Below are 24227 nucleotides of genomic sequence, written 5' to 3' on the forward strand. Positions count from 1 at the left end.
ACAAGGAGCCGCATATTAACTTCTGAAGAGACACATGTGGCTCTCGAGCCACAGGTCGGCCACCCCTGGGCTGAGCAGCAGCTCTGCAGAAAAGGCCCTGGGGGTTACAGTGGACGAGAAGCTGGATATGAGTCAGCAGTGCGCCCTTGTTGCCAAGAAGGCTAACGGCATATTGGGCTGCATTAGTAGGAGCATTGCCAGCAGATCGAGGGACGTGATCATTCCCCTCTATTCGGCACTGGTGAGGCCACATCTGGAGTATTGTGACCCGTCTTGGGCCCCACACTACAGAAAGGATGTGGACAAATTGGAGAGACTCCAGGGGAGGGCAATGAAAATGATCAGGGGGCTGGAGCACATGACTTATGAGGAGAGGCTGAGGGAACTGGGATTGTTTAGTCTGCAGAAGAGAAGAATGAGGGGGGATTTGATAGCTGCTTTCAACTACCTGAAAGGGGGTTCCAAAGAGGATGGAGCTCGGCTGTTCTCAGTGGTAGCAGATGACAGAACAAGGAGCAATGGTCTCAAGTTGCAATGGGGGAGGTCTAGGTTGGATAGTAGGAAAAACTATTTCACTGGGAGGGTGGTGAAGCACTGGAATGGGTTCCCTAGGGAGGTGGTGGAATCTCCATCCTTAGAGGTTTTTAAGGTCAGGCTTGACAAAGCCCTGGCTGGGATGATTTAGTTGGGGATTGGTCCTGCTTTGAGCAGGGGGTTGGACTAGATACCTCCTGAGGTCCCTTCCAACCCTGAGATTCTATGCTGCACGAGCAGGGAGAGCCCGGGGGCGGGGGGGGGGGGGGGTTGTGCCACGGGAAGAAGCCAGCTTGGGTTAGTGGCTGCAGTGGCATTTTTGGTGACACCACTGCCCCAGCTGCTGGGGGGGTGACCCCGTCCCTGGGGCGGCTGCTTACACGGCCTCACACCTGGAGTGGGGCTGACCGGGCTGCGACTCTTTTTCTGGTGGAAAATCAGGTTCTCAAGAAAACAAACCTTTTGGCAGAAGAGGGAGGGGGATGTGGTGGGGGAGGCTGGGAGCCAGGACACTTGGGTTCCCTCCCCAGCTTTGGGAGGGGAGTGGGGTCTAGTGGTTAGAGCAGGCAGGGCTGGGAGCCAGGACTCCTGGGTTCTATCTCCGAGAACTTTCTGATTTTTCCTTGGGAGAAAAAAATGAAACGTGGGGACTGAAAACTGATGGGGGGAGGGGGCATATTTGGTGTTTTGACAAACAGTGGGAATTTTCCTGAGGGAAAAGCCCTCCCTGCTGTGAGCCGCTGAGGTGCTGTAGCCTGTTTGGCCAGGCCTGGGGCAGAGCAATGGGGCAGAGGGGCAGCTGGCATTAGCAGGGTGTCCTAGCTGAATTCAGCGCCGTGTGCTAACGTCTCCTCTGCCTGCCAGTTCCCTCCCTATCGCCTGCGCCCTGGGGGTGGGGGGTGGGGCGGCTCAGGGAGCCTGCAAAGGGCTTTCCAGGGGCCTTGGGGCTCTACCGATGCAGCTTTCTGGCCTTTCACAGCTTCCCCACTGGCTCAGCTGGCCACTAGCTACCCTCTGGCACCCCCCCCCCCGGCCTTGCGCCAGGCGCTGCACAGCCCGCGAGAGCCAGGCCCTGTCCCAGAGAACATCGGCCTCGTTGCCCTGGCATTGGCTGGGGCTGGCTCTGCCCAGGGACCCCCCAGAGAGCTGGGCTCACAGGGGGCCCCTGCTAGGGGTACTGCCCATCGCTGGCCCTGCTGTGCCACCCCGGGACGGCTGTACACACACACACAGCCCAGTTGTGTGACGCTAGGGCAACTGCACACACACACACACACACACACATACAGAGCCCAGTTGTGTGACCCTAGGGTAACTGTACACACACATACAACCCCATTATGCTCCCTGGGTGAATGTACACACACACAACCCCATTGTGTGACGCTAGGGTGACTGTACACACATATACAGCCCCACTGTGCCCCCCTGGGTGACTGTACACACACACACACACACGCACACACACACACAGCCCCATTGTGTAACCCTAGGGTAACTGTACACACACACACACACACACACACACACAGACACACACACACACACACACACACACACAAAGCCCCATTGTGTGACCCCAGGGCAACTGTACACACACATATAGCCCCACTGTGCCCTCCAGCAAGTGTACACACACAGAGTTGTGTTGTGTGACCCCAGGATGACTGTACACACACACTGCCCAGTTATGTGACCCTATGGCGACTTTACATACACATACACACACAGCCCTGTTGTGTGACCCTAGGTTGAGTGCACACACACACACACACACAGAGCCCCATTGTGTGACACCCCCCCAGAGCGACTGTACCCACACATACAGCCCCAGTGTGTCCCCCCGACCCCTCAGGGTGACCTTACACACACACAGGCTGGTTGTGTGATACTAGGACTGTTGAAAAGTGGGTTGCCATGGTATTATTTCAGTGCAGTTGAAGATATAAATGCCTTTGTGTTGTCCCCTTACATTGTGGGGTGGGTGATTGGGAGCCAGGACTCCAGGTTCTATCCCCAGCTCTGATTGCCCCTCTCTGTGCCTCAGTTTCCCCATCTGTACATTTCAGAGTAGCACTTGTCCTGTGGTGGAGCAGCCGTGAGGCTGAGCCAGGCCCTGGACTGACCCCCCGCCCCTCTAATGCTGGTTCCCCTTCCCCAGGTGTAGGCTAGCAGCTCCCTTCCCCCCCCCCCCGCCCCGGGCTGGGCTGGGCTGCAGGTGGGGGGTGGGTGTAGGAGCCGATCCTCCCAGGCCAGGTGTGAGGAGATCAAAAAACCCGCCCTGCACCCCTTCCCTGTCTGTCCCAGCACAGCGTCCGCAGCCCCAGCCCCGATGGCCCCCTGGCTACGAGGCACTGGGCTCGGGGCAGAGCCCTACAGCCCTGCACTGGCCATGGGCCAGATTCAGCCGCACACCCATGTTCCCACAGAGCCCCGTCCCACCCCCAGGACTCCTGGGTTCTATCCCGGCTGGGGGTGGCGGGGGTTAGTGGTCAGAGCAGTAGGGCTGGGAATCAGTCAATGCTGCCAGGAACACAGCGACCTCCAGAGCCATCTGGGGCTTTGGGGCAGATGCTGAGTATGAGAACAAAACAACCCCTCCTCAGCCCCTGCCCTGCTCCCTACAACACCGAGCCCCCACCCCCACAGCATGGAGCCCCCTGCAAACCTGGCATCCACCCCACGCTGTGCCCCCTGCCCAGTGCCCTGCAGCATGGCACCCCTGGGTGCTGGGGGACCTTACTGTAGGGGCACACAGGGAACTCAGTGTCTAGGGGTGGGTGGATGCGCTGGCCCTAGACAGGGCAAGTGAGCGGCGGGGGCTCCCAGTGTGTGGCACCATGGGGCCAGTTCCTCCCCTGTGACCCTGCTGTGCCCGGGGGCGGGGGGGGCAATGTCCCCAGCAGGGGCCCCAGGAATGGGAACAGCCCTGCCAGGCGCTTTCTGGTGCCGCGTCTCTGTGGGTCACTGCACCCTGCCCGAGGGCAAAGTCCCCCTGGACCAACCCCCACCCCGCCACGCTCGGTCTGTGGGACACGGAATTCATTAACTCTTCACTCTGGGGCTGGGAGCCAGGACTCCTGGGTTCTGTGCCCCGCTCTGGGAGGGGAGTGGGGTCTGGTGGGTTAATGCAGGTGGGGGCTGGGAGCCAGGACTCCTGGGTTCTGTGCCCCGCTCTGGGAGGGGAGTGGGGTCTGGTGGGTTAACGCAGGCGGGGGCTGGGAGCCAGGACTCCTGGGTTCTGTGCCCCACTCTGGGAGGGGAGTGGGGTCTGGTGGGTTAATGCAGGTGGGGGCTGGGAGCCAGGACTCCTGGGTTCTGTGCCCCGCTCTGGGAGGGGAGTGGGGTCTGGTGGGTTAAAGCAGGCGGGAGCTGGGAGCCAGGACTCCTGGGTTCTATTCCTGGTACAGGGAGGGGGAGTTCAGGTGGTTACAGGGGCAGAGGCTTGGAGCCTCCCCGCCCCACTCGGGTCTTCAGGCTCCTATTTCATCCCCAGGCCTACTTTCCCCTCCCTCCATCCCTCTGGTACCACAGCAACCCCGGGTGGGAGGGTGACAGGAGCCCTCAGGGCTGGCTGAATGGGGAGGGGTGGGGCAGGGGGGCAGGCAGGTTCCCAGGCTGGGTGCTGCAGCCCTGTGACTCCTCTAGAGTGAGATATGGGGCTGCTGAGTGGGGGCAGGATGCCAGGGTCAGCCCCAGGGCCGTGTGCTGGGGTGTGTGGGGGTCCCTGCCAGCCGGGGGAAGTCAGTGCGACAGCCTGTGCTGAGAACCAGGAAAGGGGGGGGGGGGTCCTTCCCAGCCCCAGTAACCTCCCTCCTGTTCCAGGGGGCCCCAAGGTGCCGTGCTGGTCGCTGCCCAAGGTTGTGGCTGTCGTGACTGGTGGTTTCCTGCTCTTAGCCGGCATTGGAGCCAGCGTGTGGGCCATTGGTAAGAACCTGGCCCCCCAGGACCCCTCACTCCCAATATGCAACCCCCTGTTATCCCAGCCCTGGGATCCCCCCACCCAGCCCTGCCCGGGCCCCTCACTCCCAATCTGAAGCCCCCTGCTAGCCCCCCCACTACCCCTCCCCAACCGGCGAATGCCCCTTACTCCTGTCCTATAGCCCCCTGCTAGCCCCACCTGCCAGCCCTGCCTGTGCCCCCCAGCTCACATTCCCTGATGCCAGAGCCTCACCCCTCACAATCACAGCCATGGGCGCACCTGGCGCTCCCCCTCCCGCTGCCCCCTGCTGGGCTTGGTGGGCTCTGCATGTGCTCTAAGGCTCTCTTGTCTCTTGCAGTGACATCTGTGCTGGGGAGCAACAGTGAAGGACTGTATGGTGGTAAGTGGGGGAGCCCCCTGCTCAGGGCCATATGACTGGGAGCTGCTGCCCCCCTCAATATGGGAGTCTGACACCCTCCTCTAACCCACCAGACCCCACTCCCCTCCCAGAGCCGGGGATAGAACCAAGAAGTCCTGGCTCCCAGCCACTCCTCCTCTGCCCATCAGACCCTCCTCCCCTCCCAGAGCTGGAGAGAGAACCCAGGGGTCCTGGGTCAAAGCCCCCACCCCCGCCAACCCAACCCACCAGATCCCACTCTCCTCCCAGAACCAGGCATAGATCCCAGGGGTCCTGACTCCCAGTGGCGGGCCCTCATCCACTGGATCCAGCTGCTACTCTGTGGGCGTTAGTAGGAAATGGGCTGGTCTGTGAACAGCCCAGAGCCCTGCACTGATCCACCCTCCTTGTTGCTAAGTATCAGGGGGTAGCCGTGTTAGTCTGTATCCACAAAACCAACAAGGAGTCCGGTGGCACCTTAAAGACTAACAGATTTATTTGGGCATAAGCTTTCGTGGGTAAAAAAACCACTTCTTGGGTAAAAAAACACAGAGGAAGTGGGTTTTTTAACAACGAAAGCTTATGCCCAGATAAATCTGTTAGTCTTTAAGGTGTGTGATAAACTCAGGACAGACAGCTGCAGGGGAGGGGTAGGAGCCAGTCCCAGAGGGTTAAAAGGCCCCTCCTCCTTATCAACTGGGAGTCAACTACAGGTCAATCAGGTTCAGCTGAGAAAGGGTTACCAAGGTAGCAAATTAGAATCAGCTGAGGGGGAGCTACCTGAGGTTAATTAGGATCAGCTGATTCCAACTTGGGGCCTGGCTGAGACCTTTTTAAACCCCTCCCTGGGAGGAAGGAGGGGGAGAGCAGAGTGAGAAGGAGCCCTGCTGCCAGGAGTGTTGGAGCAGCAAGACCGTGAGCCTCACCAGGAGGCGAGGCAGTGCTCTCTCCCACAAGGGAGTAAAAATACTTTAAACAGGACTGGTGGAGAGACGGGGAGCAGACTTCCCCTGTGTCCTAAGGGGGACCGCATTACTCAAGCCTGTCTCACCAAGGCTAAAAGCAGCAGAGGCTGGGGAGACTGAGAAGGTGCCTTGCCACACATGGTGTCAGGAGTGGGATGTGAGTGAGACTTCGTGGCAAGCCGTCTCGGGGCAGGGTAAAGCACCCCCTAAAAAACAACAACAAAAAAACCAAAAAACAAACAAACAAAAAAAATGGAAGATGTAGTAAAGGCATTGGTGCAGGCCACTGCCGCTCAACAAGAAGCTACCAGGGTGCAGATAGCTGCCCAGCAGGAGGCAGTGCGAATACAGCAGCAGACAAATCAACTCCTGATGAGCCAGGCAGCTCAGGATCGAGCCACCCTGCATGAGGTTGTGAACCAGCTAAAGGCCCTGAGCACCCTAACACACGGCCCCCATGGGACTCGGCCCATGCATGCAAGCCGCTACTTACAGAAGATGACGATGGATGATGACGTGGAGGCATATCTCCTTGCGTTTGAGAGAACGGCCCGGCGGCAGGCCTGGCCCCAAGACCAGTGGGCCAGTATCCTGGCTCCTTTTCTGTGTGGGGAGTCACAGAAAGCATATTTTGATATGACAACAGAAGCAGCTTCAGATTACTCCCAGCTAAAGGCGGAGATCCTGGTGAGGTCTGGCGTGACGACAGCTATAAGGGCACAGTGGTTCCATGAGTGGAAATACCAAGTCAACAAAGCCCCGAGGTCCCAGCTGTTTGACCTGATTCATCTAGCCAGGAAGTGGCTGTGCCCCGAGACCCACCGGCCGGAGGAAGTCGTGGAAACCATAGTTGTGGACAGGTACATGAGAGGGCTACTGCTGGACATACGAGGATGGGTCAGTCAAAATGATCCCTCCTCCTATGATGAGCTAGTTGCCCTCGTAGAGAGACATCTAGCAGCGCAGGAACTCTCTTGGACCGCCGGGGAAGGGAGGCGCCAGAATAGGAGGCCAGTCTATGTACCAAGGGCCCAAGTTGCCGTAGCTCTGGGCCGACCTATGGCGGGGAGGAAGGAGGCCGAAGAGCGGCCAGAGTACTCGGAGGGACTTGGGGACTGGGAGAGAAAGACTCGGGGGGTAAGGCCTCACAGCCCGAAAAATAAGGGGCTGCCCTGAGCAGGGTACCGATGCTATGCATGTGGGCATATAGCTGCCCAATGTCCAAACTTAGAGGAGCCCATGCAATGCGACCTGGGAAACCTAGAAGAGCCATGTGACCTGATAAATCTAGTAGGGGTAGCGATAGTCCCTCATAGATATATTAGGCCAGTTAAAATGAATGGTATAAAGACCACCGCGTTAGTAGACTCAGGAAGTGCAGTCACCCTGGTCTCGGGAAAGCTGGTCGGGTATGATCAACTATCCCGGGCCAAGCGCACAGGAATATCCTGTGTCCATGGGGATGTCAATTACTACCTGACCATCCCAGTAAAAATAGAGGTCCTGGGAAACCCCACTAAGGTGACGGTGGGGGTGGTCCCGAAACTCCCCTACACAGTCCTCATAGGACGAGTCTTCCCAGGGTTTGGCAGTCTACTTCCTGAAGGGGAGTCAGAAGAAGATAACACCCCCGAGAGCAATGGGATGGCCTCGATAGTTAGCAACCCCCCGGCCTTCCAAGAATTTGCCCAGGATTTATTCTCGCCCCCTGGGAAGACCAGGAAGACTCGGCGAGAAAGGAGGGCAGATAAGAAGAGGGGAACGAGAATCTTGACCCAGAACCAGAAGCCTATACTCGTAGGGGAGAGAGTTGGCCCGACTGGCAAGGGGACTAGGCAGTAGGTTGGTGAGCCAGCAGCCGGGCCCAGTTCCCCAGGGACCTCCCTTGAAGGGGGGGGGGGAAATAGAACCCCCTGAGTTTGGGCAAATTGGACCTTCACTAGAGAACTTTGGACAGGATCAGGCCAATGACCCAGTATCCCAGAACATTCGCAAGGAAGTAGTGGAGGTGAATGGGGTCCCTGTGGAAGGGAGAGCCAAGGGCCCAAGGCCGTATTATATGATCAAGAAGGATCTGCTGTACCGAGTCGTCCGTATCCAAGAGCAAGTCGTGGAACAGCTCCTAGTACCACAGAAACATCAGAGGGGCGTGATGGAGCTAGCCCACAGCCATCTGTTCGGGGGACATCTAGGGGTAGATAAAACCCTGGACCGAATTCTGCAGAGGGTTTTTTGGCCTGGAATATATGCGGCGGTCCGACGATATTGTGCCTCCCGTCCGGAATGCCAGTTACATGGGCCCCAACCACGCCTAAGGGCACCTTTGGTACCTCTCCCGATTATTGAAGTCCCCTTTGAGCGAATAGCTATGGACCTAGTAGGGCCGCTAGAAAAATCAGCCCAAGGCCATCAGCACATACTGGTAGTGCTAGATTATGTCACCCGATACCCCGAGTCCATTTCCCTACGGAACACTACGTCCAAGACCATAGCTAAAGAATTAATCCAAATTTTTGCTAGAGTGGGAATACCCAGAGATCCTGATGGATCAAGGAACTCCCTTTGTGTCTAAATTAATGAAGGATCTATGTGCAATGCTCCACATACGGACCCTAAGGACATCAGTCTATCATCCGCAGACCGATGGCCTCGTCGAGCGCTTTAATAGAACATTGAAGAACATGATACGAAAGGTGGTGAGCCGGGATGGGAAGAACTGGGACACCCTGCTACCGTACCTAATGTTTGCGATAAGAGAGGTGCCTCAGACTTCAACTGGGTTTTCCCCATTCGAACTGTTATATGGTCGCCACCCCCGCGGGATACTGGACATTGCCAAAGAAAGCTGGGAAGAACAGCCGAACCCAGGGAGAAACCTCATCGAGCATGTGTTGCAGATGAAAGACAGGATAGCCCAAGTCACTCCCATAGTGCGGGAACACATGGAGAGGGCACAAGGGGCCCAACAAACATACTACAATTGCCAAACGACGATCCGAAAATTCCAGGTGGGAGATCGGGTGATGGTACTCGTACCCACAGCGGAGAGCAAGCTCCTGGCCAGATGGCAGGGGCCATACGAGATAATAGAAGCCATTGGAGAGGTCGATTACAAAGTCCGACAGCCCGGACGCCGGAAGCTGGAACAAATCTATCATGTAAACCTGTTGAAACCTTGGCAAGACAGAGAAGCTCATGTGGTCACTCTAGGGTCACCTCCTCCCGAGAGCAACCCGCCTGGCCAAGTGGGAATATCCCCAGAATTGACCCCTGACCAACGAACTGAGGTGATCAACATGATCAAACGCAACCAGGACGTGTTCTCAGAAAAGCCAGGCAGGACTATTGAGGTTCACCATCACATCCTCACAGAGCCTGGAGTGAAGGTGAATGTCAAGCCATACCGGATCCCGGAGGCGAAAAGAGAAGAGATCAAGACAGAAGTCCGGAAAATGTTGAAGTTAGGAGTCATTGAAGAGTCTCATAGCCAATGGTCAAGCCCAGTGGTCCTAGTACCTAAACCGGATGGCAGTATGAGGTTTTGCAATGACTTCCGGAAACTGAATGAGGTGTCCCAATTTGATGCGTACCCTATGCCCCGGATAGATGAGTTAATTGACCGACTGGGGAAAGCACGATTTTTGTCCACCCTTGACCTGACGAAGGGTTATTGGCAAATTCCCTTGGCCAAGGCCGACAAAGAGAAGACGGCCTTTTCAACACCAGAGGGACTGTATCAATACACTGTCCTCCCTTTTGGTTTACATGGGGCTCCTGCAACCTTCCAACGGCTCATGGACAAACTGTTGCGTCCACATGGCCGGTATGCAGCTGCCTATCTTGATGACATCATTATACATAGTCCAGATTGGGAGACACACTTGGGGAAGGTGGAAGCAGTCCTGGACACCTTGAGGAAGGCGGGGCTGACTGCAAATCCCTCCAAATGCGCAAATGGGCTAGCAGAAGCCAAATACCTTGGGTATATAGTGGGGAGAGGCGTGGTGAAGCCCCAACTCAACAAGTTAGAGGCAATACAGAATTGGCCCCGACCTGTCCAGAAGAAACAGGTCAGAGCATTCCTGGGGCTGGTTGGGTACTGCAGGCAGTTCATCCCTCACTTCGCCACCAGGGCATGCCCACTAACCGACCTAACGAAAGCCCGTGGCCCAGACATAGTGAGATGGTCTAGCACGGCTGAGGAGGCTTACCAAGGTAGCAAATTAGAATCAGCTGAGGGGGAGCTACCTGAGCAGGGCCGGCTCCAGAGCCCAGCGGTGCAAGCACCCGCCTGGGGCGGCCCCTTCCCGGGGGGGCGGCAGGCTGGGCCGGCGGACCTGCCGCAGTCATGCCTGCGGGAGGTCCACCGGAGCCCCGGGAGCAGCGGACCTGCCGCAGGCATGACTGCGGAGGGGACGCTCGGCCGGCGGCTCCAGTGGACCTCCCGCAGGCATGACTGCGGACGGTTCGCTGGTCCCGCGGCTCGGCTGGACCTCCCGCAGGCATGACTGCGGCAGCTCAACCGGAGCCGCCGGACCAGCGAACCGCCCGCAGCTGCGGGAGGTCCAGCCGAGCCGCGCGACCAGCGGACCCTCTGCAGTCATGCCCGCGGGAGGTCCGCTGCTCCCGCGGCTCGGGGGCGCCTCCCGGGCATACTGCTTGGGGCGGCCAAAAACCTAGAGCCGCCCCTGTACCTGAGGTTAATTAGGATCAGCTGATTCCAACTTGGGGCCTGGCTGAGACCTTTTTAAACCCCTCCCTGGGAGGAAGGAGGGGGAGAGCAGAGAGAGAAGGAGCCCTGCTGCCAGGAGTGTTGGAGCAGCAAGACCGTGAGCCTCACCAGGAGGAGAGGCAGTGCTCTCTCCCACAAGGGAGTAAAAATACTTTAAACAGGACTGGTGGAGAGACGGGGAGCAGACTTCCCCTGTGTCCCAAGAGGGACCGCATTACTCAAGCCTGTCTCACCAAGGCTAAAGGCAGCAGAGGCTGGGGAGACTGAGAAGGTGCCTTGCCACAGGTGCCACCGGACTCCTCCCTGTTGCCGGGACGTCTGTTGTAGTGCTGAGAATGGCCCCTGGAGGGAGACATGGACACAGGCTGACCTAGGGTGCTGTGCAGGGCTGGAGGGGAGGTGGAGGGTGACACATGAAGTTCTTAGACCATTGCTCAGTGCTGCCCCCTCCAACCCCACAGTCCAGGTCAGTTCGGCCGACCTCCGGCTCACACTGTACGATGAGAGTGAGAGCAAATGGCGCCTCATCTGCTCCACCTCCTCCAATGCCCTGGTGGCTGCGCTGAGCTGTGCAGAGATGGGCTTCGTCAGGTACCAGTCTGGGATAGCAGGGGCTGTGGGTCGGGAGTGAGGGGCGCTGACAGAGCTGGGGAGGGGGGACCCAGGGCTGGGATAGCAGGGGCTGCGGGTCGGGATTTGAGGGGCACTGACAGAGCTGGGGGACCCAAGGCTGGGATAGCAGGGGCTGCGGGTCGGGAGTGAGAGACGCTGACAGAGCTGGGGAGGGGGGACCCAAGGCTGGGATAGCAGGGGCTGCGGGTCGGGAGTGAGAGTCGCTGACAGAGCTGGGGAGGGGGGACCCAAGGCTGGGACAGCAGGGGTCTGTGGGTCGGGAGTGAGGGGCGCTGTGTGGTGGGGCAGATCTCTGACGGGTTGGCTGCCTGTGGGTGACGCTGTCCCCTCCCCAGGTCTCTCTGGCACTCGGAGCTGGATGTGGAGCACGCGGGCGCCAATGGGACATCAGGATATTTCTGTGTGGACGAGTCTCGCCTGCCCCTGGCCCATAGACTCAGTGAGGTCGTCTCCATCTGGTGCGTGGGGCGGGGCGGGGGGCTCAGCAGCTGGTGCCGTGCTGCTAGGAGGGGGCAGGGGAACTCTGTGGGCAGCCCTTCCCCCACGCCTGGGCTGCTGGATCCCTGGGAACTGGTTACTCTTATATTGGCATTTTGTTGGATGTGTGTGTGTGTGTGTGTGTGTGTGTGTCCGTCCGTCCCGCTGCCCCCTGCTGGAGGGATTTAGCCCTGCTCTGTGTGTGTGTCTCTGCCGCCCCTGCCGGAGAGGGATGGTTCCTGCTAAAGTTTACCTGCAGGAAGCTCATTTTCCCCACTCTGGGAGCTCTCCTTTATCTGGTGATTCTGACCACACCTAACACTCGCTGGGTGTATGAAGGCATCCACCCTCTTTGTCCTTACTTGTATCGTGTCCCCCAAGAATATCGGGGTACCCTGTTTTCCATAGGTTGATTATAGTTCCTTTTAGTCGCATTAGCACGACGTAAACCCTGTGGTTAGGGCACAATGTGTCCTGTAGTCAAAATTACTCGTACTGTTAATTTTTCACAATACTACCTGTTGCAACAGCTTTTCCAGTAATCTTGTCATTTGGGGCCAGTTTTTGGTCACTTATGTCCAGCATTTCTTAAGCCTATGGCCTAGTATGACTAAGCTGACATATTACAGGCCTCAGCCTGTAGGCCAGTTCTTCCAGCCCTGTTTATCCATATCCCTTCGGACTACTGATCAATCGTATATTTCTGTGGTCCTACAACTTACATCTATTTAGCACATAATGTTTCTATATGATGTTAGTTAATCATAACATCACATAATAAATGAATGATAACGAACCGTGTGTGTGTGTGTGTGTGTGTGTGTGTGTGTGTGTGTGTGTCCCTGCTGCCCCCTGCTGGAGGGGGTGAGCTCTGCTGTGTGTGTCTGTCTCCATGTGTCCCAGCTCACACCTGCTTTCTGTCCTTTTCTGTTGAGCCCTGTCTCTGTCAGCGAACGTACATGGGTCTGAGGTGTGCAAACATGTTCGTGTCTGTGGGAGTGGCACCTTCCCCAGATGCTCAGTGGGGGGTGAACATGCACCTCACACACATCCCCTCCTGCTCCACCCTCACGCTGACCCCTCACATTTCTGTCTTACAGTGACTGCCCGACGGGCCAGTTCCTTGCGACTCTCTGCCAAGGTATGGAGCCCTCAGCCCTGGGCATAGCCCCATCCAACACCCTGTCCTTCCATCCCTCCACCCACCTCCATACCCACATAGCCAGCCAGCCATCTACTGACCCATCCATCTCAGCACCGACACCCCCCCATCCATCTCCACATCCATTATCCATCCCTCCAGCCATCTCCATATCCACCCAGCCAGCCATCTACCGACCCATCCATCTCCACACCTACACCCCCCCATCCATCTCCATATCCACTATCCATCCCTTCATCCATCTCCATATCCACCCAGCCAGCCATCTACTGACCCATCCATCTCAGCACAACACCCCCCCATCCATCTATCCATCTCCACATCCACTATCCATCCCTCCATCCATCTCCATTCCACACACCCCATCCACCATCCATCCATCCACCTCCATACCCACCCTGACAGACAGCCATCTACCCACCCATCCATCTCTGCAACTACACCCCCCCATCTGTCCATTCACCTCCACACCCACTATCCATCCATCCATCCATCTCCATTCCACACACACCCCTCCATCCATCCATCCATTCATCCATCCATCCACACACCCTGTATTCATCCAGCCAGCCAGCCAGCCACCTCCATACCTACACAGCCACCCACCTATCCACTATCCATCTACCCATCCATCTCCACACCACACAGCCAGCCCTCCAGCCCTCCATCCATTCCACACACCTCATCCATCCATCCATCCATCCATCCATCCATCTCCACATCCTGTATCCATCCATCCACCTCCATATCCAGCCATCCAGCCTCTACCCAACCATCCATTTCCATACATACATACTTCATCAATCCATCGATCCACCTCCCTACCTACACACCCCCGTCCCTCCCTTCACCCGTGTCCACACCTACACCCCTCCATCCATCCTTCTCTCCAGCCACCCCTCTGTTCATCTCCTCTGCACACACCTGTCTGCATGTCCATCCCCATGCACACCACTCTCTCTCTCTCTCTCTCTCTCTCTCTAGTCAGTGCCCATCACAATCAGCCCTAGTTGGAGCTGGTTGAAATATTTATTTTTTATTTCCAAGGAAAACAAACATTTTTCAGGGAAGTTTCAAACTGCAGATGACTTGGATTCTGAAGCGTGGCCGCGGTGCTTGTGGGTTACCTCATGTCCCTGTTCTCGTCCGTGGGCTGAGATATCCTGATGAACCAGAGCCAGGGACTCCCAGGATGCACTTGGGTCTCTCCTCCTGGACAGGAACGTTGGGTTTTCAACCAGAGCAGAGGCCTTTCCTGAGGAATTTCCTTTTGTCAAAAACCCAATTTTCCATTGAGTCCAATGGAGCTACAGCTGATTGACACGGGCTGGGGGTCTGGCCCCATTGACTCCAATGGAGCAACGGCCCATTGACCCCAGCTGGGATCTGGCCCCATTGACTCCAATGGAGCAACGGCCCATTGACCCCAGCTGGGATCCGGCCCCATTGACTCCAATGGAGCTACGGCCCATTGACCCCAGCTGGGATCCGGCCCCATTGACTCCAATGGAGCTACGGCCCATTGACCCCAGCTGGGATCCGGCCCCATTGACTCCAATGGAGCTACGGCCCATTGACCCCAGCTGGGATCCGGCCCCATTGACTCCAATGGAGCTACGGCCCATTGACCCCAGCTGGGATCTGGCCCCATTGACTCCAATGGAGCTACGGCCCATTGACCCCAGCTGGGATCTGGCCCCATTGACTCCAATGGAGCTACGGCCCATTGACCCCAGCTGGGATCAGGGCCTCATTGTGCCAGATCCTGCACAGGCACTTCCTGGCCCTGCAATTTCCAGCTGAAACAGACAAGAGCCAGCGTGGAAGAAGCTACAGGATAAAATGAGGCCTCCAGAGTAACCCAGGAAACCTCCCTTGGTGTCGGGGTGTTGGGGGAGTCGCCCTGGGGCTGCCCCATTGGTTACCCCTGGGATCATGCTGGGGGAGTGGCCACGGCCCCCAGGGTGGCTGTGGGGGTAGGGTGGGGGGTTGGTTGTCTCCCCCTAGTGGTTGTGGCAGAGAGTGGCTGGCACTGACTGGCGTGTCCCCTGCAGACTGTGGGCGCAGGAAGTTGTCCGTTGACCGGATCGTGGGGGGCCAGGATGCCAGTCTGGGCAAGTGGCCGTGGCAGGTCAGCCTGCGCTACGACGGCACCCACCTGTGCGGTGGCTCCATCATCTCCAGCGAGTGGGTTGTCACTGCCGCACACTGCTTCCCTGAGTGAGTGCCCAGCACCAAGCGCGGATGGAACCCAGGAGTCCTGCCTTCAGCCCTGCCCCCCTGCTCTAACCACAAGACCCCACTTCCCTCCCAGAGCTGGGCATAGATCCCAGGAGTCTTGGCTCCCAGCCCCCCCATGCTGTAACCACTAGACCCCACACTCCTGGCAGACCCAGAGAGAGAACACAGGAGTCCTGGCTCCCAGCCCCCTGCTCTCAGCAGCAGCCCCATCCCTGGTGGGGGAGGGGGTGGCAGCCCCGCCTGGCCCCCTGATGCACTGTGTCCATCTGTCCATCCCTGCAGGAGAAACCGGGTTGTGAGCCGCTGGCGGGTTTTCTCAGGCGCCATCTCTCAGGTGTCCAGCAGGGGGCAGCAGGTGGGGGTGACGGGCGTGGTGTACCACGCTGGCTACCTGCCCTTCCTGGACCCCAACAGCGAGGAGAACGGCAACGACATCGCGCTGGTGCGCCTGGCCACGCCCCTCAGCTTCACCGGTGCGTGTGGGCGAGCAGTGACCCTGGGCGTGCGAGCAGTGACCCTGGGCGTGCGAGCAGTGACCCTGGGCGTGCGAGCAGTGACGCCAGGCCGTGCGAGCAGTGACCCTGGGTGTGCGGGGCGCCCGGCGCGGGGCCTGGGGCTTGCCCCACGCACTGTGGGGAGGCGCCTGTGGGGCTTTGTGCGTGGGCTGCAGTGTGAGAGTGCGAGCCTGTTAGTGTCTCTGGGTGTGTGGAGCAGTTGTGTGTGGGTGAGGGGTGTCTGTAGTGTGTGCGCATTGTGCATTTTACCGACCAGTGTGTGGTGTCTGTGTATGGGGTGTGGCGTGTATGTGGGTTTTGAGTGTGTGTCTGTTGTGCATTTGGTGTGCGGTGCATTTATCTGCGTGCACAGTGCGATGTGTCCGAGTAGTATGTGTGTTGTGCGTATGGTGTGCGGGGGGGGGTGTTGTGCATGTATCTGTGTGGGCATGTGGGTGTGTGGACATGTGTAGCTGTGTTGGGCATGTGGGTGTTTGGCTGTGGGTGGGTGCACGGACATGTGGGTGTGTGGCTGTGTGTGGCTGTGTGGGTGTGTGTAGGCATATGGCTGTGTGAGCTTGTGGCTGTGTGTGGGTGTTTGTGGCTGTGCGGGCATGTGGGTCTGTGCGGGTGTGTGTAGCTGTGTGGGTTTGTGTGGGCATGTGGGTGTGTGTGTGTGTGGCTATGTGGCAATGTGGGCGTGTGTGCATGTGTGTGCGTGTGCGGCTATGTGGCCGTGTGTGTGGGCATGTGGCTGTGTGTGGCCGTGTAGCAGTGTGGGTGTGTGGCTATGTGGCCGTGTGGGTGTGTGTGGCTGTATGTGCGTGTGTGTGGGCATGTGGCTGTGTGTGGCTGTGTAGCTGTGTGGGTGTGTGGCTATGTGGCTGTGTGTGGCTGTATGTGCGTGTGTGTGGGCATGTGGCTGTGTGTGGCTGTGTAGCTGTGTGGGTGTGTGGCTATGTGGCCGTGTGGCAGTGTGTGCGTGGGTGTGTGCGTGTGCGGCTATGTGGCTGTGTGTGTGGCCATGTAGCTGTGTGGGTGTGTGTGGCTGTGTGTGGCCATGTGGCTGTGCGGGTGTGTGTAGCTGTGTGGGTGTGTGTAGTGGTGTGTGGGTGTGTGTAGCTGTGTGTGGGTGTGTGGCAGTGTGGGCGTGTGGGTGTGTGTCTATGTGTGTGTGTGTGTGTGTGTGGGTGTGTCTGTGTGACCGTGTGGCACGCAACCCTTATCAGTGCCTCATGCCCAGGCTCTGTCTCCCCAGAGGACGTCCAGCCCGTCTGCCTCCCGGCGCTGGGGCAGCCCCTCCTGGACGGCAAAGTCTGCACTGTGACCGGCTGGGGCAACACCCAGTACTACGGTGAGTGTGCAACTGCCCCCACCCCCCCGGGACACAGCCCCACCCCTAGCCATGGCCCCGCCCAGGGACACAGTACAAGGCCACGCCCCTCCCTGGGGGAGGCCAGGAGGAGGGGCCCTCGTGGGGGTCACACAGCTGGGGGTCTGGGGATGGAGGAAGATGGGCCATTCAGCGACAGAGACCTGTGCTAGAGGCTCCGCTGGGGTTGCCAACTTTCTAATTCCCGGTAACCAGACCCCCAAGGCCCCACCCCCTACTCCGCCTCCCCCCCCAAGGCCCCGCCCCACCCTCATCGCTCCTTCTCTCCCCCCCCCCCCCCCCCCCCGGTCGCTCACTGGATCCTCTCACGGGGGCTGGGGACGAGGGGCTGGGGCCGGGGGTTGGGGTGCGGGGGGGGGTGCGGGCCCCCGCGGGGGGTGCCGGCGGGGGGGTGGGGGTGGGGACGTGGGGCTGGGGAAGGGTTTTGGGGTATGTGGGGGGGTGAGAGCTCCAGCTGGGGGTGCAGGCTCTGGGGTGGGGCTGGGGCTGGGGGTTGGGGTGCGGGAGGGGGTGAGGGCTCCAGCTGGGGGTGCAGGCTCTGGGGTGGGGCTGGGGACGAGGGGCTGGGGCAGGGGGTTGGGGTGCGGGAGGGGGTGAGGGCTCCAGCTGGGGGTGCAGACTCTGGGGTGGGGCTGGGGACGAGGGGCTGGGGCTGGGGGTTGGGGTGCGGGAGGGGGTGAGGGCTCCAGCTGGGGGTGCAGACTCTGGGGTGGGGCTGGAGACGAGGGGCTGGGGCCGGGGGTTGGGGTTGCGGAGGAGGTGAGGGCTCCAGCTGGGGGTGCAGACTCTGGGGTGCAGTGAGGCTAAGACAGGCTCCCTGCCTGCCCTGGCTCTGCGCTGCTCCCGGAAGCGGCCGACATGTCCCTGCAGCCCCTAGGCAGAGGGGCCAGGGGGCTCTGCAAGCTGCGTGTCCACAGGCATTGCCCTTGCAGCCCCCCCGCGCCCCCGGCCATGGTTCCCAGCCAATGGGAGCTGCAGGGGTCCTGCCTGCGGGTCCCTGATCGCCCCTGTGCCTAGGAGCCGCAGGGACATGCCGGCTGCTTCCGGGAGCAGCGCGGAACCAGGGCAGGCAGGGAGCCTGTCTTAGCCCTGCTCTGCCGAATGGACTTTTAACGCCCGGTTATGGTGCTGACCGGAGCTGCCGGGTCCCTTTCCCACCAGGGGTTCTGCTTGAAAACGGGCTGCTTAGCAAGCCTAGCCTGCCCCCAGCCCACAGTAACCAGGCTTTTGGTTCAGATGCCATTTAGGGTCATCAGGTCCCCAAAAACCAGGCACCTGGCAACCCTAAATGGCACCTGGACACAGAAACCAAAACCCGGGTAAAACTGGATGGGTAGCAATGCTAGGCCCCGCCCACGAGGAGGGGCTTCCCATGATACCACCCAGAGCAACCCATAATATTCCGACCCCAAGAACCAACTTCAGGAAAGCCCGCCCCCATGGGGGCACAGCACCCCGGAGGTCCCTCCTCTATAAGGATGGGTGCCAGTGTTCAGATGCTGGTGTGGATGCCAGGCAGGTGAGGTGCCAGGGTTCAGGTGGAGGCACATAGTGAGCGGATGGGGGGGTGGGTCACAGTTCAAGTGCCAGGGCAGGTGCCGGGGGAATGGGCAGCGTATTCCAGGCAGATTTGGGGCCGGAGTTTGGGGATGGGGGCTCCTGGAAGTTGGTTGCAGAACCAGACCCAAAGTCCTCAGTCTTCAGGGTCTGTTTTTATATAGGAATCCATCCTCATGTAAGTCTATGGGGTTGGCCTCGTCATGCAGGTCTCATGTTTGACGTGATAGTCAATCACACAGATGGCACAGCAAGGATGGAATGAGAGTAGGTTATCTTGTTCTTCAGCCCTCCTGTCCTTGGGTTAATTGTGGGTAGATTCTAGTATGCCCTCAAGGTTATCAGGCTATCTCAGCCACTGCATTCTTCAGCCAAAGAGTCTTATTTTAAGGCTGGCAACTCAACCTTTAATCTTTCATTTCTTATTCAATCACACAGACAATCACACTCACACACCACGGTGTATCCTGTCACATCTGCATTGTATCACCTACCCATCCTTTATCATAACCAGTCTAAAATCAGTGGGGCATGGCAGACTTCAATAAGTCTATTCACTTGTTACATCTAAAAGGAAACAAGCAAGAGAAATATGCAAATCTGGGGAGGGTTCACAAATATTACTCAACAAAGTTGTACCAGCCATAAAGGCCAGCTGTTATCTTGTTAGTTTTAGAACAAACTCTGCCTCTGGATGTACTTCTACAATTAACAGTGACCTTGTGAAGCTGATAGGCAACTTCAATTAACACAGATCAGCAGCATGGCTGAGAAAAAATTCAGGCCAAATTCTGGGTCTGCTGTGGAGTCACTCTGCCTTACATTTCCCATATCAGAAATATATCAGTCACAGAATCATAGAATCTCAGGGTTGGAAGGGACCTCAGGAGGTATCTAGTCCAACCCCCTGCTCAAAGCAGGACCAATCCCCAACTAAATCATCCCAGGCAGGGCTTTGTCAAGCCTGACCTTAAAAACCTCTAAGGATGGAGATTCTACCACATCCCTAGGTAACCCATTCCAGTGCTTCACCACCCTCCTAGTGAAATAGTTTTTCCTAATATTCAACCTAAACCTCCCCCACTGCAACTTGAGACCATTGCTTCTTGTTCTGTCATCTGGTACCACTGAGAACAGTCTAGATCCATTCTCTTTGGAACCCCCTTTCAGGTAGTTGAAAGCAGCTATCAAATCCCCCCTCATTCTTCTCTTCTGCAGACTAAACAATCCCAGTTCCCTCAGCCTCTCCTCATAAGTCATGTGCTCCAGCCCCCTAATCATTTTTGTTGCCCTCCGCTGGACTCTCTCCAATTTATCCACATCCTTCTTGTAGTGTGGGGCCCAAAACTGGACCCAGTACTCCAGATGAGGCCTCACCAGTGCCGCATAGAGGGGAATGATCACGTCCCTCGATCTGCTGGCAATGCCCCTGCTTATACAGCCCAAAATGCTGTTGGCCTTCTTGGCAACAAGGGCACACTGTTGACTCATATCCAGCTTCTCGTCCACTGTAACCCCTAGGTCCTTTTCTGCAGAACTGCTGCCTAGCCATTCGGTCCCTAGTCTGTAGCAGTGTATGGGATTCTTCCGTCCTAAGTGCAGGACTCTGCACTTGTCCTTGTTGAACCTCATCAGGTTTCTTTTGGCCCAATCTTCTAATTTGTCTAGGTCCCTCTGTATCCTGTCCCTACCCTCCAGCATATCTACCATTCCTCCCAGTTTAGTGTCATCTGCAAACTTGCTGAGGGTGCAGTCCACACCATCCTCCAGATCATTAATGAAGATATTGAACAAAACCGGCCCCAGGACCGACCATGGGGCACTCCACTTGAAACTGGCTGCCAACTAGACATGGAGCCGTTGATCACTACCCGTTGAGCCCGACAATCTACCCAGCTTTCTATCCACCTTATAGTCCAATCATCCAGCCCATACTTCTTTAACTTGCTGGCAAGAATACTGTGGGAGACCATATCAAAAGCTTTGCTAAGGTCAAGGAATAACACATCTACTGCTTTCCCCTCATCCACAGAGCCAGTTATCTCCTCATAGAAGGCAATTAGGTTAGTCAGGCATGACGTGCCCTTGGTGAATCCATGCTGACTGTTCCTGATCACTTTCCTCTCCTCTAAGTGCTTCAAAATTGATTCTTTGAGGACCTGCTCCATGATTTTTCCAGGGACTGAGGTGAGGCTGAATGGCCTGTAGTTCCCCGGATCCTCTTCCTTCCCTTTTTATCATTCCAGTCCAAGAGAAATATACCAATTATCAATGTAGTCCAACAATGGATGCTGGGTGGGAGGGGCAGGGGGGAATATGCCAGGCGGGCAGTGGCTGGGTTCAGGTGGGGGGCAGATGCCTGGCAGGCCTGGGCCAAGTTTAGATGGGGGCGGGGGAAGCTAGGTGGGCGGGAGCTGGGTTCAGGGGAGGGGCCAGGTTCAGATAGGGGGTGGAAGCTAGATGGGTAGGAGCTGGGTTCGGGATGGGGGAGCACATGCCAGGCAGGCAGGGGCCAGGTTCAGATGGGAGGTGGAAGCTAGATGGGTGGGAGCAGGGTTCGGGGTAGGGGGCAGATGCCGGGCAAACGGGGCCTGGGTGCAGGGGTGGGTGGATGCTGTGTTCTGGGTGGGGGAAGAAGCAAGGTGGGCAGGGACTGGGTGTGGGCAAGTGGATGCCAGGGGGGCAGGTAGGGGGCAGATGTGGGGCAGGCAGTGGCTGGAATTGGGGGGGGGGGGAATGCTGGGTGAGTGGGTTATTTGCTGGGTGGGCGGGAGTCGGGTTTGGGGGGGTGGATGCAGGGCAGGTGGGGGATGGGGACCCATGCCCACTCTCCCCTGCATCTCCCCCAGGGCAGCAGTCTGGCATCCTGCAGGAGGCCTCCGTGCCCATCATCAGCACCGCTCTGTGCAACTCGCCCGAATACTACAGCAACCAGATCCGCCCCCGCATGTTCTGCGCTGGCTACGCTGAGGGTGGCACCGACGCCTGCCAGGTGGGACCGGGCGGGGAGGGGGGCCCGGGTGGGCAGTGGAGGCCAGTGCTAGGGCACTGACCCTTTCCCTGTCTCCCTCCTGGCAGGGTGATAGCGGGGGTCCCTTTGTGTGTGAGGATGGCATCTCGCGGACCCCACGCTGGCGGCTCTGCGGTGTGGTCAGCTGGGGCACCGGCTGCGCCCTGCCCCAAAAGCCGGGGGTCTACACCAGGGTCGGCGCCTTCCACGACTGGATCCACCAGGCCATGAAGGTGTGTGGGGCAGGGATGGTCCCTTCAGTTATCCCCTTCAGTCTATTCCCCCCTGAGGTGGGATCGAGGTGGGATCCCCTCCCAGGTGGGATCCCCCCAGTCTGCCCCCCCTTCCCTCCTACTCTGCCCCCCCTGCCCCGAGGCAGGAGGGATCATCCCTCCAGTGTATTCACAGAGGGGTGGGATTGCCACCCCCCCCGCCTCGTTCCCCCAGGTCTGTCCTGCCCAGCTGTGCCAGCCCCTGATGCCCGTCTCTCTCTCTGCAGACTCACTCCCTGGCCAGTGGGATCGTTTCCCAGCTCTGACCCCTGCTGCCCAGGTTCCCGCGCAATGGAGTTATGCCACCCCGCCGGCGCCAGCCCTCCCCTCGCCCCCCACACCAGACAGACGCCGCCCCCTCCATTCCAGCCACCAGGGGCAGATCTTCCTATATGACCCACTGGACTTGGCGACCTGCCAACCTTCGACCTCTGACCCCACAGCGCCTTGTCTGCATTACTGGAATGAGAGTGTGGGTGGGGGGCTGGGGAGGAATGGGTCAGCTCCACCTATCACAGTGCCGTGTGGCCCTTTAAACCTCCACCCACCAATGGTGGACTTGTAGATCCACCTATCATAATACAGAACCGGCCCCTTAAGATCCCACCTACCAATGGGGGGATTTGAAGCGCCAGCCCTTTAAGCCTGCACCCACCAATGGGTTCTTCTGCTAGAGCCCAGCTACCAATAGGGCTGCTCCATGGCCTGCTAGAGTTCTTCATCCTGTGGCAAGGCGGGGGGGGCCTGGAGAAGAGCTTCTCTGTGATTGGTTAACAGTGGTGGGAGTGACTGCATAGGCCACACCCTCTGCTGTGCATCAGCCAACCAGGGTGGAGCTACCTGGCTTTAACCCCTGCAGTTCTGGGCAAGAGCAGCCCCATCAGCCTGGGGTGCCCCAGTGCCGGCAGCTCAGCCCTGTGGTTGGTGGGATTCGATCCTGACCCGCAGCCTGGGAGGAACCAGGGCACAGCCCGGAGCGGGGGGCTGAGACAAAGCCCTGCCTGGGGTGGAGTAGACCCTGACCCACAGCCTGGGAGGAATCCCAATACACAGCCCGGGGGCTGCTGGACACCTGGGGCCAGAGCTGATGCCCCAAACCAGGACAGAGCTTCCCCCTGCCCCGGCAGGGCCCCACAGGGAGGGGCTGCTCACCCCTGCCGGGCTGCCCCCTTCCCAGGGGCGCACACACCTCCAGGGGCTGGGAGCCTCCCTCCCAGCACCGAGTCCAGGGTTGCCAACAGCAAATCCCCCCCTACCCCATAGCGCCCCCATGGGCAGCACTGCTCCCACCTCCTGTGATCGCCTGCCCCAGCAATGGGTCCCGGGGGGCTGGGAAGGGACCAGGGCTCCCCTTGCATCTATGCAGGGCCCTAGGCTGAGCCCCCTGCAGTGTATGGAGGGACACAGTGCAGCGAGCCCCAGGCTGGCTGGCACACAGCCTGCTCGGCCGGTCTGGGCATTGGTCAAGGGAGTGGACGTGGGCTGGGAGCCCCATAGCAGGGATGGGGGAGGGCAGGGGGAACAGCTTGGCTTAGAGAGGTGAATGTGCACATAGAGCAGGGCCCATCCCCTCCAGCAGGGGCACACACCCCCACACACCCTCCTGCATCCCTGCTACACAAATTCTCACAGATCCCCCCCCCCCCGCGCCCCCTAATCTGTTGGTAATCCCCAGCCCTGCCCAGCGGGTGACACCGGCGTGTTGTGGCTCAGGTGGCAGAGCCCAAGCTGTAATTTTGCACCCGGCTGCTCCCTGCACAAGCCGCTGGGGGTGGGGGCTGCCTGTACATAGCGTATTGCATTAGCTCCTCTCCCCCATGCCTTGGGGGCGAGTCTCTCCTGTTGTATATGTTTGCACAGTGATGGCTGCAATGAGAAATAAACACCGTTTTGATTAGAGACACGTCTGGTACTCTGTACCGCCCCCCCCCACTCCAGAACACATTTGGTTAGGAGATCACCAACCAGGGCTGCCTGGGGGGGGATGGGGGGCAAGTGGGTCAATTTGCCCCAGGCTCTGGGCCCCACAGGGGCCCCCACGAGAGTTTTTCGGGGCCCCTGGAGCGGGGTCCTTCACTCGCTCCGGGAGCCCCAGAAAACTCTCGCAGGCCCCGGGCCCCAGAGCTTCTTCTGCTCTGGGTCTTCGGTGGCAATTTGGCAGCGGGGGGTCCTTCCGCCCCGGGACCCGCCGCTGAAGTGCCCCGAAGACCCACGGCGGGGGGGTCCTTCCGTCCTGGGACCCACCACCGAAGTGCCCCAAAGACTCGCGGCGGGGGGTCCTTCCGCCCCGGGACCCTCTGCCGAAGTGCCCCGAAGACCCACGGCGGGGGGGTCCTTCCGCCCCGGGACCCACCGCCGAAGTGTCCCGAAGACCCACGGCGGGGGGGTCCTTCCGCCCCGGGACCCACCGCCGAAGTGCCCTGAAGACCCGTGGCGGG

General features: G+C 58.8%; 1 protein-coding gene across 3 annotated transcripts in view; it reads left to right on the forward strand.

Annotated features, from left to right (window-relative positions):
• Positions 1–22811, forward strand: part of HPN (hepsin) — a 34082-nt gene extending 11271 nt beyond the window's left edge. For 2 of the 3 annotated variants that reach the window (XM_044991548.1, XM_044991547.1), the window contains exons 3-7: positions 4360–4461; positions 4815–4856; positions 11012–11141; positions 11519–11641; positions 12761–14261. In XM_044991548.1, the coding sequence (XP_044847483.1) occupies positions 4360–4461; positions 4815–4856; positions 11012–11141; positions 11519–11641; positions 12761–13832 (1469 nt within the window). In that variant the 3' untranslated portion in view covers positions 13833–14261. Of the gene's footprint in view, positions 1–4359; positions 4462–4814; positions 4857–11011; positions 11142–11518; positions 11642–12760; positions 14262–14876; positions 15043–15345; positions 15537–16815; positions 16912–21356; positions 21500–21585; positions 21751–22016 lie in introns of those variants that run through there. The other variant, XM_044991549.1, reaches the window with a different exon arrangement.
• Positions 22812–24227: the final 1416 nt, after the last annotated feature.

Source organism: Mauremys mutica, chromosome 17 (genome assembly GCF_020497125.1).
Source record: "Mauremys mutica isolate MM-2020 ecotype Southern chromosome 17, ASM2049712v1, whole genome shotgun sequence".
NCBI classification, from domain to species: Eukaryota; Metazoa; Chordata; order Testudines; family Geoemydidae; genus Mauremys; species Mauremys mutica.